Raw genomic sequence first — 14,924 nt, forward strand, 5'->3', positions numbered from 1 at the left:
AATATTTAAAATAAAATACAAAGCTGCAACAGTGCAAGAATAAAATTATGAGACTGATTGTTGCATAATAAGAAAAAAAAATACAAGACATAATTAAACTTTCAGAGCATCATAAACAGATATTATTATTATTATTATTATCAATATGCGATGTGTCTTAAGAAAGCCTCACTAAAATCACACACACACACACACACACACACACACACACACACACACACACACACACACATGCTGATTTTCATAAAACAGCACATCTACAGCCAGTTGTTTTGCAAAGGAGTGGAATAAAAACCAGTTTCACTTGAGCTCTGCAAACCTTCACAATTGTTCTGTAAAGATTAAAGGTTCAGGCTCGCTATTCACATCAGTCTCACACACACACACACACACACACACACACACACACACACACACGACTCTCAGCTCTCTCGTTAAATACGTAAGCTTCAAAAGAGAATTCCCGGAACATTTACGCTGCACAATGAGGCTGGAAACGAATCTAAAAACACCATCAGACTGAACACAAAGAAACACAAAACATTCAAACTGCACTGTGTGGACAAAAACGTTTGTGGACACATGAACATGAGATTAGAAATTTGTGTGAGATTCTTACAGCCACAAGGGTGTTAGTGAAATCAGGTACTGATGTTGCTTTGTGCACAGGGATATTGTCATAAAAAAGGGAAAAGGGGAGGAGTCGTGATAGAGAAGATGAGGGAGGAGCCACAATAAAGGGGATAGAGGGGTGAGATATGAGAGGGGATTGTGGGAGGAGCCATAATAAAGGGGAGGGGCCCTGATAAAGAGGATGGGGTAAGAGCCATGGTAAGTGGGAGGAGCCACAATATATTGAAAGGGGAGAAGCCATGATACAGATGATGGGGAGGACCTATGATACAGATGATGGGGGAGGAGCCATGATACAGATGATGGGGAGGAGCCACAATTCTGATGGTGGGGGAGGCGCCACGATACAGATAATGGGGAGGAGCCACGGTACAGATGATGGGGAGAAGCCACGATACAGATGATGGGGAGAAGCCACGATACAAATGATGGGGAGGAGCCACGTTACAGATGATGGGGAGAAGCCACGTTACAGATGATGGGGAGAAGCCACGTTACAGATGATGGGGAGGAGCCACGTTACCGATGATGGGGAGGAGCCATGATACAGATGATGGGGAGGAGCCACGATACAGATGATGGGGAGGAGCCATGATACAGATGATGGAGAGGAGCCATGATACAGATGATGGAGAGGAGCCATGATACAGATGATAAGGAGGAGCCACGGTACAGATGATGGGGAGAAGCCATGATACAGATGATGGGAAGGAGCCATGATACAGATGATGGGAAGGAGCCACGATACAGATGATGGGGAGAAGCCATGATACAGATGATGGGGAGGAGCCACGATACAGATGATGGGGAGGAGCCACGATACAGATGATGGGGAGAAGCCATGATACAGATGATGGGGAGGAGCCACGATACAGATGATGGGGAGGAGCCACGATACAGATGATGAAGAGGAGCCACGATACAGATGATGGGAGGGGCCACAATACAGATGAAGAAGAGGAACCATGATAAAGATGATTGGGAAGAGCCACGATACAGAAGATGGGGGAGGAGTCACTATAAAGATGATAGGGGGAGGGATCACAATAGATAAGATGGCTAAGATTGAGAAGATTGAGGGAGGGGCCACTATAAAGTGGAAAGTGGGAGGAGACACAATTTCTTCATTTTGTGATGTTATATGTAACTCCGCCCCTAAATTACTTTTCCACAAGCGCACTGGGAAAGTTTGGGGTATTATTAAAGACTTGGACTGAGCCAGATCTGTTAATATTTCTTTTATATTTGAACACTCCAGTCTCTTTACTGCGTGTTTCTCCCGTGGAGAATTGTTCTCCATCGCTGCACCTCGAGCGAGGCATGCTGGGAACGTTTACAGCCCTGCTTTTAAACGAAAACTATTTTCTGACCTGGAACAGGAATGACTTTCGCTCGCACCATGCATCATAAAACCTGACATGAGAACAACCAGGCAGGAGATAAACGTCCTCGGCAGGGACACGTGACCCGTTCTTTCCATTAGCGCTCGGTTACAGCGCGGTTTTCTTGGCACCAGTCTGCGTTCGGACAACTGTAAAGCGTCTTCGTGTCTGAGCGGATGCTCCTGAATCGAGATCGACGCCGATAAGGAGGCAGAGGGAGGAAAAAAAAAAAGCGAAGCAGCTGAAAGGTTGCTGGAGAGATGCCTGCTGTTTGATAGAGCCAACATGTGTTTCCAATAAAGATAAGAATGCTGGAAAACTCAGGAATTCTCGTAAAGATAAAGGGTGTTACGGATTAAAAGTTATATATTTACGTAAAAAAAAAAAAAAAAAAAAAGGATGTATCATGACGAGGCACGAGACAGACATATGCGTCATGGAGCCGATTTAATTCAGCAATGTTGTATGGAGAAGAAGAAAAAGCAGATCTTCTACAGGGATGAAAGAAGAGTCTTGATAGCAGAGTTCTCCATCCTGATTGGTCAGAAAGTGTTGATTCAATCCCTGATTGCAGCTCTTACAGTAGACCAGCTTCAGATCACAGGTTTATATCATTTCCATAGTAACAGTTCCTTCTCTGATACAACTTCTAATATACGGCTGGAGTCTCCAGTGTCAGAGCTTTTAAACACGAAGGTTATGTTTTCCCAGGGATATTTTTCAAACTCGTTAAAAACGCACAAGAACTCGCCAGTGAACGAGTTAAAGAAAGTTGTGTTTAGTCCTAATGGGACATTTTTTGACTCTACTTGAACTTGTGTGAGATGGAGAACAGGAGAGAAGATGTGATCAGACTCCCTCACCCCCACACTCACACATGGAGGTGGAAGTTTAATGGTTTGGGAATGTTTTGGAGCAGTGAACATTCTGGAAAAGTAAAAGTGAATCAACGCGGCTCCAATTCCACACTTTAATACCATGCAGTTCCCGTCTGGATTGAAAGCGGCTGAAAGTGTTGTTCAGAGAGCAGACGGACGTCTGGAGTGATATTTATTATGGAACGTCCTGCCCAGTCACCGCACCTCAATCCTCCTGAACTGCCCGGGGATCAACAAGAATCTTCAACCAGTGAAGAACATCTCTGGTGAGTTTTACAAGAAACACAGCAACGAGTTTCAGAAAATGTTTGGAGAAACGCAGTGTCTGGATGCCGAGAGTGTGGAAAGATTTTCTTCATGCTGAGAGAGGATTTTTCAATGGAAATAAAGTGGAACATCTGGACATTTTTAGATTTGTTTGATCAAAGTAAATGTTTATACCGATACATTACCTGGAAACTAAAGGAACATGTGTCTTTCAAAAACCATGTTCCCAGTGTATATGCATATATATACAGTATATTCACCACTCCATTGTGATACACTAATCGATAGCTAATCGATCATGAATCCCATGCACTTTGACCTGCTGAAGGTCAGCAATCGTGAGCATGCGTATTTATTTCCAGAGCTGCTTCAGCGTACGAGGACTTTCAGCAGGTTCGCTATAAATAGGAGGCCATGTGAACCTCTGTAACACGGCACCGAGCATCTACACGGACACGACTCGGCTTTCTCCACACTCAACCTGATCCACCTGCGAACTCTCCACAGCAACAACGAGGCGTTCCTCTGCCGATATTTGAGTCCAAAGTTTCGTAACGTCGCTGAAACACTTGTGCAAATCGCATGTTACGACTACAAAGTGATCGATTCTTTAAACAGCAATTGTTGTTTTTTTTGAGACACCTAGCAACCAAAGTTATCATCATTATCATTTGAGATGCAACTGGCATAAAACCTTGAGATTTCTCCTCAGCATTATGACATGTTATGGTCACAATGCACTAAAAGAGTTAAAGCTAATCAAGACAGCAGGTGAAATATTGCTAACTCTCTGGTATTAAAGTTAGCTAAGAAAAGACACTGCAACTGCAAGCTATGCACCAGCACCGCATTTCCATTGAAGTAACTGATTATCTCTGATACCCAAAACATTATATGGCCAAAAGTAAAAAAAAAAAGCCAAAAGTATCTTTTCCACACCATTTTCTCCAAACAGTTCATACAAAGTTGTAGGCACTCAATTGTGTTGCATGTGGGAGCATAAAACCTTCTCTTCGCTTGAACTTGGAGACCCAAAACTGCTCCAGCATGACATTCATGGACAGAGCTATCTTCAGGGGTCCTGCTGTAGAGCTCCAACCCTACTGTACATGATGTAACCCGACGTCCTGATGGCTAAATGAATCTCCACAAGCACACTCCAAAATCTAGTGGAACATCTTCCCAGAAGATTGGAGGTTATTACAACAGTAAAATAGAGACTAAATTTGTGAGATGTTCAAAAAAAGGACAGGCGTCTTCTCTTTCAGTCTAACAGCCATGAAATTTGCAGGAAAACCATCAGTTGTCTTTAATTGTCTTTGTGTATGACTTGTTTTACCTGGAAACTGATTGAACAATTGCACATTGTTGTTTACATTTCAATCTATTTTTACATTTTTTATTATAAAAAAAAAAAAAAAAAATGTGCTGTAATAATTTTTTTATATGTTTACATTTCATAATATAATTTTTTTTTTTTAAATATGAAAATGCATATATTTTTTTTATTTTTTTATTCTTCTTGTATATGCAGCATTACTGGTTTGTTTCCATTTATTGTAGAAATTATTTCGCGTATCTTTAATAACCTTCAATAACCCAGAAGCAAACAATGTGCTGCATTTGATCCGTAATTTTTTTACTTTTCTTCTTTGTTTAAATTTCTTGTTTACATTTCAGCACTCGATATACATTTATTTATCTTAATATAAAAATACACATTTTAATATTGAAATTTTCTGGGGTTTTTTAATTAATTTTTTTAAGGCAACATTACTGGATTATTGCCATGAATTGTAGAAATTATTTCAAGAATCGTAATTATGTCTGTTCTGTAATATAGAAGAACACAACCGTGTTTCTGTCTGCTGGCATGAATCCATACATTACATCATCTCCAGTGTCCGTTTCAAGCCTGGATCGAGTGGCATGAATTGTCATCTGCTCAAAATGGCACAAGTGTCCTATAATCCTATCCATGATGATTAACACAACTAAAAGCCTGCCTGGTTGTATTTCTCCTCGTGAACTCCAAATGTTTTTCCCTCAGAGATGTTGGAGACATACTTAATCCAGCCAGGCAACATTAATGAGAATAAAAAGCTGTTCTCTCCGGGCGGCGGTTTCAGGCGGATCCAGGAGGTGACACTAGATAGTTCCTGGAAATCAGACTTGCATTATGACTTGGATGTGGGACGTGCTATTAATGCAGGCGGAGTGCAGAAGTCCGTGTCCAAAACTGACACTCGTGCCGTGTGGAGCTGTTTAAAATGATTTGAGCGTGATGTACGCCCGGGCCGAGCTTTCCAACAGTCTCACTGCAGTCAATTACGTTTTGCTATTATAAACCTGAGAAATGTCACACTGCATCGCCAAATTCTGTCACGGAAACTGCTGGATGCCGAGAGCCAACCACTTCATGAAACCGCTTTAGGACCATGAAGAAGGGGTGCTGTTTAATGTATAATAATAATTATAATATATGTATATGTTATTATACAAACTACAGGGGTTTAGTTTGTATTGTGTAGTATAAAGATTTATGGGCATAACTATACAGTATTCTATACAGTACGTGCAGTATGTATTACTGTATGTATGTATATATATAACTAAGACGTCCTTGATGAAGACCTCCTCCAGAGCGCTCTGGACCTCAGACTGAGGCGACTGCTCATCTTCCAACAGGACAACGACCCGAAACACACAGCTGAGATAACAAAGGAGTGGCTACGAGACGACTCTGTGAATGTCCTCGAGTGGTTCAGTCAGAGCCCAGACTTAAACCTGATTGAACATCTCTGGAGTGCTGAAAATGGCTGTGCGTCGGTACGCTCCCCATCCAACCTTTTGGAGCTTGAAAGGTTCTCCAAAGAAGACTGGGAGAAACTGCTCAAAAATAGGTGCCAAGCTTTTAGCATTAAACTCAAAAAGACTTGAAGCTGTATTTGGTGCCAAAGGAGCTTTAACCAAGTATTGAGCAAAAGCTGTAAATGCTTATGTACATGTGATTTTTTTTGGGCCATAAAAAAAATCAGTAACACCCTGAAACTGAGTTACAGTACAGTGGCCAGGTCATACAGAGGTTTTCCAAGAAGGGTTCCACCCTGAACATACCTCGCAAGGGACCATTAAAGAAGTTGAGTCCTCGTGCTGTGCATCAGTGCGCCCAAAAAAAGCCCACAAACAATTTGCTGAAATCCATACCCATTGTTCACTGAGGGTGTACTTACTTTTGTTGCAGTTATTTAGAAAAGAATAACTGTATGTTGAGTTCTTTTCAGAGGACAGTATATCTGTACTGCTACACAAACTGCACATTGATACTCTAAAATATATCCAACTTTTATGTCTATAGTATCGTCCCTTGAGTACATATAATAAAAAAGCTGCTGCAATGAGAGGGGTGTACTTACTTTTGTGAGATACTGTATATACTAGGGGTGTAACGTTACACTGACATTTTTTGGTACAGGGCTTTTGGTTCAGTGCACATGAGCCACATACATATATACTGTATCATTTATACAGTATGGTACTGTAATTTCTCTGTTTTGCTACATTATGTACTTTTATTTGTTAAATTGTAAAAATTCTAATTCTACTAATACTGTATATACGTATATTCATAAAAAGTCATACTCATGTCATTAGTGATGTCTTGTGTTATCAATGAGGTTCAATTAGGGTTGTTTTTTTCTCTATACTGTTTATTCAAATCGACCTTCATTTGCATTATTAGCATCACAGTGTTCCTGCACCACACCTTCTGTTTATTACACATGCCTACTTTATTATATAAACACACACACACACACACACACACACAAACACACACACACACTGAGTTGGCCCAGGATGATGCTCGGAGGGTCCAGATTGCACTATAGCACATGGAGTGCAGAAGGGAACAGACTCCATCATGATGCCTCACACTCGGTAGATGTTGTTTTGAACAAATCACTCACATATTTAATTACAAATATATGTTTTTCCTGCGTGTGATAAAACTGGATGCTTTTGGAGACTCATTTCTTCAGCCATCTTTCATCATTATTTTATCACCATGATTGCTATTATTACCTAAATATTCTTCTACAAACACACACACAATTTAGATTACTAATGACAGCTACCTTTAGAATTCTTTTTGACCAAATGCATTACAATATTAGAAAGAATTATGAAATCATAATTATGATTTCATGCCACCCCTTAGTTTAACTCTGCCACCCCTTAGTGTAACTCTGCCCCCACTTAATGTAACTCTGCCTCCACTTAATGTAACTCTGCCACCCCTTAGTGTAACTCTGCCCCCACTTAATGTAACTCTGCCTCCACTTAATGTAACTCTTTTACTCCTTAATGTAACTCTGCCACCCCTTAGTGTAACTCTGCCCCCACTTAATGTAACTCTGCCTCCACTTAATGTAACTCTGCCACCCCTTAGTGTAACTCTGCCCCCACTTAATGTAACTCTGCCTCCACTTAATGTAACTCTTTTACTCCTTAATGTAACTCTGCCACCCCTTAGTTTAACTCTGCCACCCCTTAGTGTAACTCTGCCCCCACTTAATGTAACTCTGCCTCCACTTAATGTAACTCTGCCACCCCTTAGTGTAACTCTGCCCCCACTTAATGTAACTCTGCCTCCACTTAATGTAACTCTTTTACTCCTTAATGTAACTCTGCCACCCCTTAGTTTAACTCTGCCACCCCTTAGTGTAACTCTGCCCCCACTTAATGTAACTCTGCCTCCACTTAATGTAACTCTGCCACCCCTTAGTGTAACTCTGCCCCCACTTAATGTAACTCTGCCTCCACTTAATGTAACTCTTTTACTCCTTAATGTAACTCTGCCACCCCTTAGTTTAACTCTGCCACCCCTTAGTTTAACTCTGCCACCCCTTAGTGTAACTCTGCCCCCACTTAATGTAACTCTGCCCCCACTTAGTGTAACTCTTTTACTCCTCAATGTAACTCTGCCCCCACTTAGTGTAACTCTTTTACTCCTTAATGTAACTCTGCCACCCCTTAGTGTAACGCTGCCTCATTAATGTAACTCTACCACCACATAATTTAACTCTGCCAGCTCTTATTGTAACTCTGCCCCATTAGTGTAAATCTGACCCTTAGTGTAACTCTGCCCCGACTTTATAGAACTCTGCCCTCCATAGCGTAACTCTGCCCCCAAGTTTAATTCTGAAACCTCTTACTGTAACTTCACCACCCTTTAATGTAACTATGCCACCCCTTAGTATATATTTCTGTCACCCCCTTAGTGTATACTTCTTAATGTAACTCTGCCACCCCTTAGTGTAGCTCTGCCGCCCTTTAATGTCACTCTGCCACCCTTTAGTATATATCACCCCTTTAGTGTATACTTCTTAATGCAAATCTGCCACCCCTTAGCGTAGCTTTGCCACCCCTTAGTGTAACTCTGCCACCCCTTAGTGTCGCTCTGCCACCCTTTAATTTTACTCTGCCACCATTTAGTATATATCACCCCTTTAGTGTATACTTCTTAGTGTAACTCTGCCACCCCTTAGTGTAACTCTGCCACCCCTTAGTGTAGCTCTGCCACCCTTTTCCCCACCTGCTATCTAAAAGAAATCATAATGATAAGTAATTAATAGAATAATTCTACCTGTCTGCTCTGATTACGTTAAAACCACACAAACAAATACATACATATTTTTTTACATAAAATGTATATTTTAAAAATTATGTTACAAAGTATGAGTCTGCAGTCAGATCCACTGCTTTAACAGAACCCCAGCCTCACCTTTTTTCTCTGGCATTTTCCTCACTCTTCACCGGCAGGTCTCAGGTATAAATCCCAATCAAATTGTTTTAATTTTATAAATTTACAAGAAAATAATCCTCATTCATACAAGTATGTTCTCATCCAACATCCTCTCTCTGAGGAGTCTGAGCTCAGAGGTGAGCGCACGCTGGAAGTCAAGCACTCGTGAGTTAAAGGCATGCAGCTCATAGCTGACTGTCAGGGTTGCCAGATTGGTATTTAAACCACACAAACACCCGACTGTGATTTTTTTTTTGTGAATGTGTTCAGGGTTTATGTCACCTTCAAAACCTGAATATATATATATATATAGAGCCTGTTAAAAGTGTGGAAACACCTAGTCTTTTATGTTTTTTGAGAGTCACATGCATATTCCTGAATACCAGCTTTATACACTCTCGGCATCCGGACACTTTGTTTCTCCAAACATTCTACTGAACTACTTTGCCGTGTCTCTGTGTATCTAAAACTGGCCAAAAATGTTCTTCACTAGTGGAAGATTTCTTTCTTGTGATCCAGTTGATCTCAGAGCAGTTCAGTAGGATTGAGGTGTGGTGTCTGGGCAGGTGGTTCCATGATAAATATCACTTCAGACGACTCTCTGTTTACTCTCTAAATAACACGTACAGAACTCAGATGCACGTTTCGACTCATCATCATGTTGTACGGTGAAGTCGCTTCCAATGAGCCGCTTTCAGTCCAGAAGGAACTGCATGGTGTTGAAGTGTGGAATGGGAGCCGTGTTGGTTCACTTTCTAGAATAAGTTTCCAACCATTTACTGCTCCAAAACAACCCCAAACCATTAAACATCCACCTCCGATCACATCTTCACTCCTCTTCTCCATCTCACACAAGTTCTTCTCTTAGAGATGATATATATCTCACTTTTGGGTTCATATGTCTCTCCACAGAACTTACTTCCACTCATTCACTGTCCATAGGAACAAAAGGAACAGAAACCTTTCTCTCAAAAACCACAAGTCACTTGGTATAAAATCTGAGTTATTTTGAATGTTAACAAATCTTTAAGTTCTTTCAATTAGACAAAATAAGCTTCATGATATTCATTATAAAAAATAAAAAATAAACTTTTCACGCTTCATTGCTTTGTTAATAATCCAAGAAATCGGATCATTAGGTCACATAACTACAATATGCTTGTAAACATGTTTATATGTGATTTATTTTACTCTGATTCTGAACTGGTTTAACAAAAGGCCTTAAGTGTTTTGGCACATGAAAACACAGACTTCTAAACCAAGATCTTATACACAGTGGAACCTCGATACTCGCGAACTTGACACTCGATAGATTGTGGAAAATCTAATGGTCCGTGAAAACGCCGTGAGTGACTCGAAAGTCCGGAGTCACATTTCAAAACAGAATTTGTACAAATAAATTACATAAAAATGTTTAGATTTTATTATTGTATTATTCATTTAAAGTAGTAAATAAAACACTTATGACAAGTCATTCACAATTTTTGTTGAGTTTACACTACAGTACAATTCCCATTTATATATATATATATGGCCAAAAGTATTCAAAGTACCATATGACCTGACTTTTCCAGACATTTGTAGTTCACCCTCAAACTGTTCAGGATGTTAATGAAGGGGTGGCAGAGCCTTCACTTGATCTTAGACACCAAATCTGTCCAACAAGGCAATGCCCCTGTGCCTACCGACATTACAATTTATACAAAGCAACATTTTGCTAAATATCTGAAATATTGCTGTTCAGCTTTTACAGTAACCCTGAATTATTCTGATGTCATTAATTGCCTTGTTTGACCAATCACAACAGAGATTATAAATTAACCCCCCAAAAAAGTTCGCTATAGAACCTGTGTGCTGATATCTGTGATAAAATAATAATCAAGTGTGACGTGTTATAGGACGTTAGCGCACGATATGGAGGTGAAGAAGGTCCCGAGGTGAAGCGGAGAGCATTATAATGGTGTAAGACCTCACACCTAGCCGTAGATTATCACCTTCTACCAGAGTCACTTCCCAGCGTTGATAATTTAAAGCCGTATTTAATGCTCACAGAGCGAAACTGATCGAATGGATCACAATGGATTCCTTTTATTGTATATACAGCTTACTACAATTCTGTTGCTCCAAATCACACACAGAGATTGAGTAATGCTAAAAGAGAGGATAAGAGAACGTGTAAGAGACAACTCTATATTAATGATGAAGCTGTTGGAGTTAACTCCTGGTGCTGTTTCTTCTTCTACTGCTTATTTCATCGTTTTTCTTCTCCATTCTGTCTCCAGATTCATCTTGTACTTAAAGCTGTTCATCAAAATCCATGTGTTCACCTTATAAGTTCCACCATACCGGATGTTACTATGGCTACAGGTGTTTATAAGCCACGCATTTGTTTAGAGTCATCATGAGAAACCTTTGTGATGATGAGTTATTTGGGACGAATGAAGGATACTGTTAGTCTTCAGATGTGTATTTAACAGATTCATGTTGGAAGATAAAGATGTTCGTTCATCATTTCATTCCACTTCAGTGAACGCCATCGATTGGAGTCAGTTACAAGTTACACACACACACACACGTTAATACACACTGTGGTGGAATTCAGCACTGCAAATCCAAATCTACTAACATGTTCATGGAAGGAGGAAACCAGAGGAAACCAGAGGAAACCTGGATTGACTTCGATTTGTTTTGTGGAAAAAAAAATAATTAAATGATTTGATTCTTTTTCCTGGGTAAATGTTTATATCCTACAAATGTGTCTATATTTTATCCCATGACCAGAACGTTAACGTGTAAATCACATCAAATTCTGAAAAAAAAATCCTGCGTTCTTTAAAAGTTTATCTACAGATGGTATTATTTTCATATAAACAAACGAAAGTTAAAAACCCCCAAATCTGGCAACCCTGCAATTCCTGTAACACATACTGACACCCCGGCCAACTTATTGCACTGATGTATTATAAATAGAACATTTTCTACCACCAAATACCCACCGCAGGGGTTTCGTGGCACCTGACGGGGGGGGGGAGTCGACATTTAACCCCTTTCTGCTGGGATTTAATTATTCATAAACGCTAAACGGTGCATCTCAGGCTTCCGGCTAAAGCACTGACGTGCTGGTGATGCACTTTTCTGCACGTTTCAAATGCGTTTTGAAAACAACAGCGTGCATAATTCATATTTCTACACAGTATGTCTGATTCAAGATTCAAAGGTCTTACACTCGGGTGTACACACACTTTTGCACATGTAGTGTATTTCAGATTGCCCTGAGATTGCTCTGTGTAGGTTGATGGTTGATTCACACACACAGGTCACACATGGATGGAGAAAGAGCAGCAGTATGACGAACGCTTTTAACGGACCAGAGAGGAATTTCGGAAGCCTGAGAGGTTTCTTAGGCCTCGTGCTCATTTCATTACAGAGTTACGGATGAAAAGGTTTTACAGACTGCTTTACACTTTTACTACAACTACAAAAAAACTACAAAAGCTCTGCTCTCCATGGGTTGGAGTAGAAGATCTCCTGTTATAGAGCTCCAACCTTCAACCCTATTGAACAGGAATGAATGTAAACACTGACTGCACCCCAGGCCTCATCAACTGACTTACGACAGTACAGAAAGAGCACGAATCTCTACCTTATCTAGTGGAACATCTTCCCAAAAGAGTGGAGGTTACTATAAGAGCAAAAAAAAACAACAACATGGTGGATGTCCACATACTTTTGGTCATAAAGATTTGGGAAAGTGGTAGATTAGTGGTTAAAGCATTAGATCTGAAAGTCCCAGCCACACCTAGATACAACTATTGGGCCCCTGAGCAAGGCCCATCACCCTGGATATGGGCATCTGCCAAATGCCATAAATGTAAGTAGAGTTTATATTCTACAGATTTACATTTGTGCCCAAGCTACTGAACACTTTTCAGAAATCGAGAACTGAACACAATGAGGAAGAAGAACAGCGAAACACAGCACGTAAGATTCGGACAGACGGCTCCTGGATGGAGACAAATATTTTGGAAACGTTTCTGGTTACTGTTTCCACTCCAACATTCAAACACCATAACTATACAAAGAACCGAGTGCAGAACCGTGTCCAGAACCGAGTCCAGAACGTTCTCCAAAATCCACCCAAGTCTCAGCCCCCTGTCTATCTAAATCTCACAAGCCAATCAGAGTGAAGCACTGATAAGAAAAAAAAAAACATCAAAGCAATCAGGGTTTTTAATAACACCCCCGCCCACACACACACCCACACATACACACATACACACAGACACACACACACACACACACACAGACACACACACACACACACACACACACACAGACTTGTCCTTTGAACAATGCCTCTTTGACAGTGTTTTGTGTGTGTGTGTGTGTGTGTGTGTGTGTGTGTGTGTGTGTGTGTGTGTGTGTGTGTGTGTGTGTGTGTGTGAGACAGAAGCTCAGTGTTCCAAGGAAACACATCACATAATTCACTCATACTTTTGCATCCTGTTCATCTTTGCCTGACAGTTCAGATATATATATAATTATTTTTGAAAGTATTGGCACCAGAAGAGTGTGTGTGTGTGTGTGTGTAAGGCACTGAAGAAATTATACTAACTACATTTATTATGTGGATCCCAGAATGTTAAGCTTCGACAAAACATTATCATAAAGATTAATTATATAATCAGGGATTCAAGCATGAAATGCTGAAACACTATTGTTATCATAGAGATTTTAATTATTATTATTATTATTAATTATTACTATTATTATTAGGCCATAAAACTGATCGTGCAGACCGAACCGTAAGGCCAGAACTTGGCCAGATATTAGAGCTCAATTTGGGGAGAGGTTGACAAAGTTCTAACCCAGTTGGCCAAAGGGGGCGCTAAAGTCCAAAAAAACTTTATTTCACACATTATTGGCTATAGCGTGTACAAGGTTTACCGTAGACTCAAAACATTCATGCCTATGACGCATTTGCTCTATAAAGATTTCAAGGTGGCGACACCGGGGGACATCTAGCAGGCTTACAATCGCTAACATAGATGATGTATGTGGAGGTGCAGTTGTGGCTCCAGTGAAAGGAGACGTGTTAAATTGTGTTCATTGGGTTTCTTGCTTTAGTGATGACGTTCATTCTCACTGTATAAGATTCCTTCAGCGCTCTGTTCTACTGCACTTCTCTCTAATACTGATGCTTTCTACAGACGTGGTGTCATGATGATAGTTTTAAGACGTGGAATGATTGAGGTAAAGGACTGGGTGTATAAACGTGACCTGCCAGTGCTATAATGTATATAATGCAATAGCGTGCCAAATCGATTCACTTCACACAAGGCAATGAACAATGAAGTTGGAAACGTTCCATGTTAAGAACAATGCTCACTTCCAGAACACACTAAACCACGGAATGACCTGCGGCTTGAATGTGGATCAGAACACACCCTGTACCAAGCTGCTCCGGGTCACACACTCGTAAACACAGGGTTAGTATGGACATACATTCTTGTTATTTAAAATAAAATTTCAGGTCAGTTCAGATTATTAAAGACAAATGATAAAACCAGACTGGTCTCATAAATGACCTACAGAAATTACAACGACGTGATGAAATGTTTTGGAACGCCAGCCTTTTCTAACCACGTGTGTTTCTTTCCCGAATCAGTTACCACAAATTTAGAGGAAGAAAATTACGAGGTCTGTATTTTCAAATTTAAATATTGAAATGCGTAGCAGTGTGTAAACAGCGTGATCGAGTTTTCAACACCGAACTTAAACTGAACACTAAACTGCTGCATTAAATGTACTTATGAATGTACACGGTCTTAATGTATTGTCTTAGTGTCATTTGTCTTAATGTATTGGGACACCCGATTTTTCCACACAAACATGGTTCTTCCCAAAACTGTTATTACATGATTGGAGGCAAACAATTGTATAAGACGTCTGTGGCAT

The 14,924-nt window shown here is 40.3% G+C and overlaps 1 protein-coding gene across 12 annotated transcripts in view; it reads right to left on the reverse strand.

The window, feature by feature from the left end:
- The window catches only part of ablim2 (actin binding LIM protein family, member 2), a 77,754-nt gene that overhangs the window by 54,434 nt on the left and 8,396 nt on the right, over positions 1 to 14,924 (reverse strand). Inside the window, exon 1 of one of the 12 annotated variants that reach the window (XM_083557470.1) lies at positions 8,946 to 9,117. The exons of 9 other annotated variants lie outside the window; for them this stretch is intronic. In XM_083557470.1, the coding sequence (XP_083413596.1) occupies positions 8,946 to 8,961 (16 nt within the window). In that variant the 5' untranslated portion in view covers positions 8,962 to 9,117. Of the gene's footprint in view, positions 1 to 8,945; positions 9,120 to 14,924 lie in introns of those variants that run through there. 2 more of the 12 variants (XM_083557477.1, XM_083557473.1) reach the window with 2 other exon arrangements.

The sequence above is a fragment of the Silurus aristotelis genome (genome assembly GCF_946808225.1).
Source record: "Silurus aristotelis genome assembly, chromosome: 12".
Taxonomy (NCBI): domain Eukaryota; kingdom Metazoa; phylum Chordata; class Actinopteri; order Siluriformes; family Siluridae; genus Silurus; species Silurus aristotelis.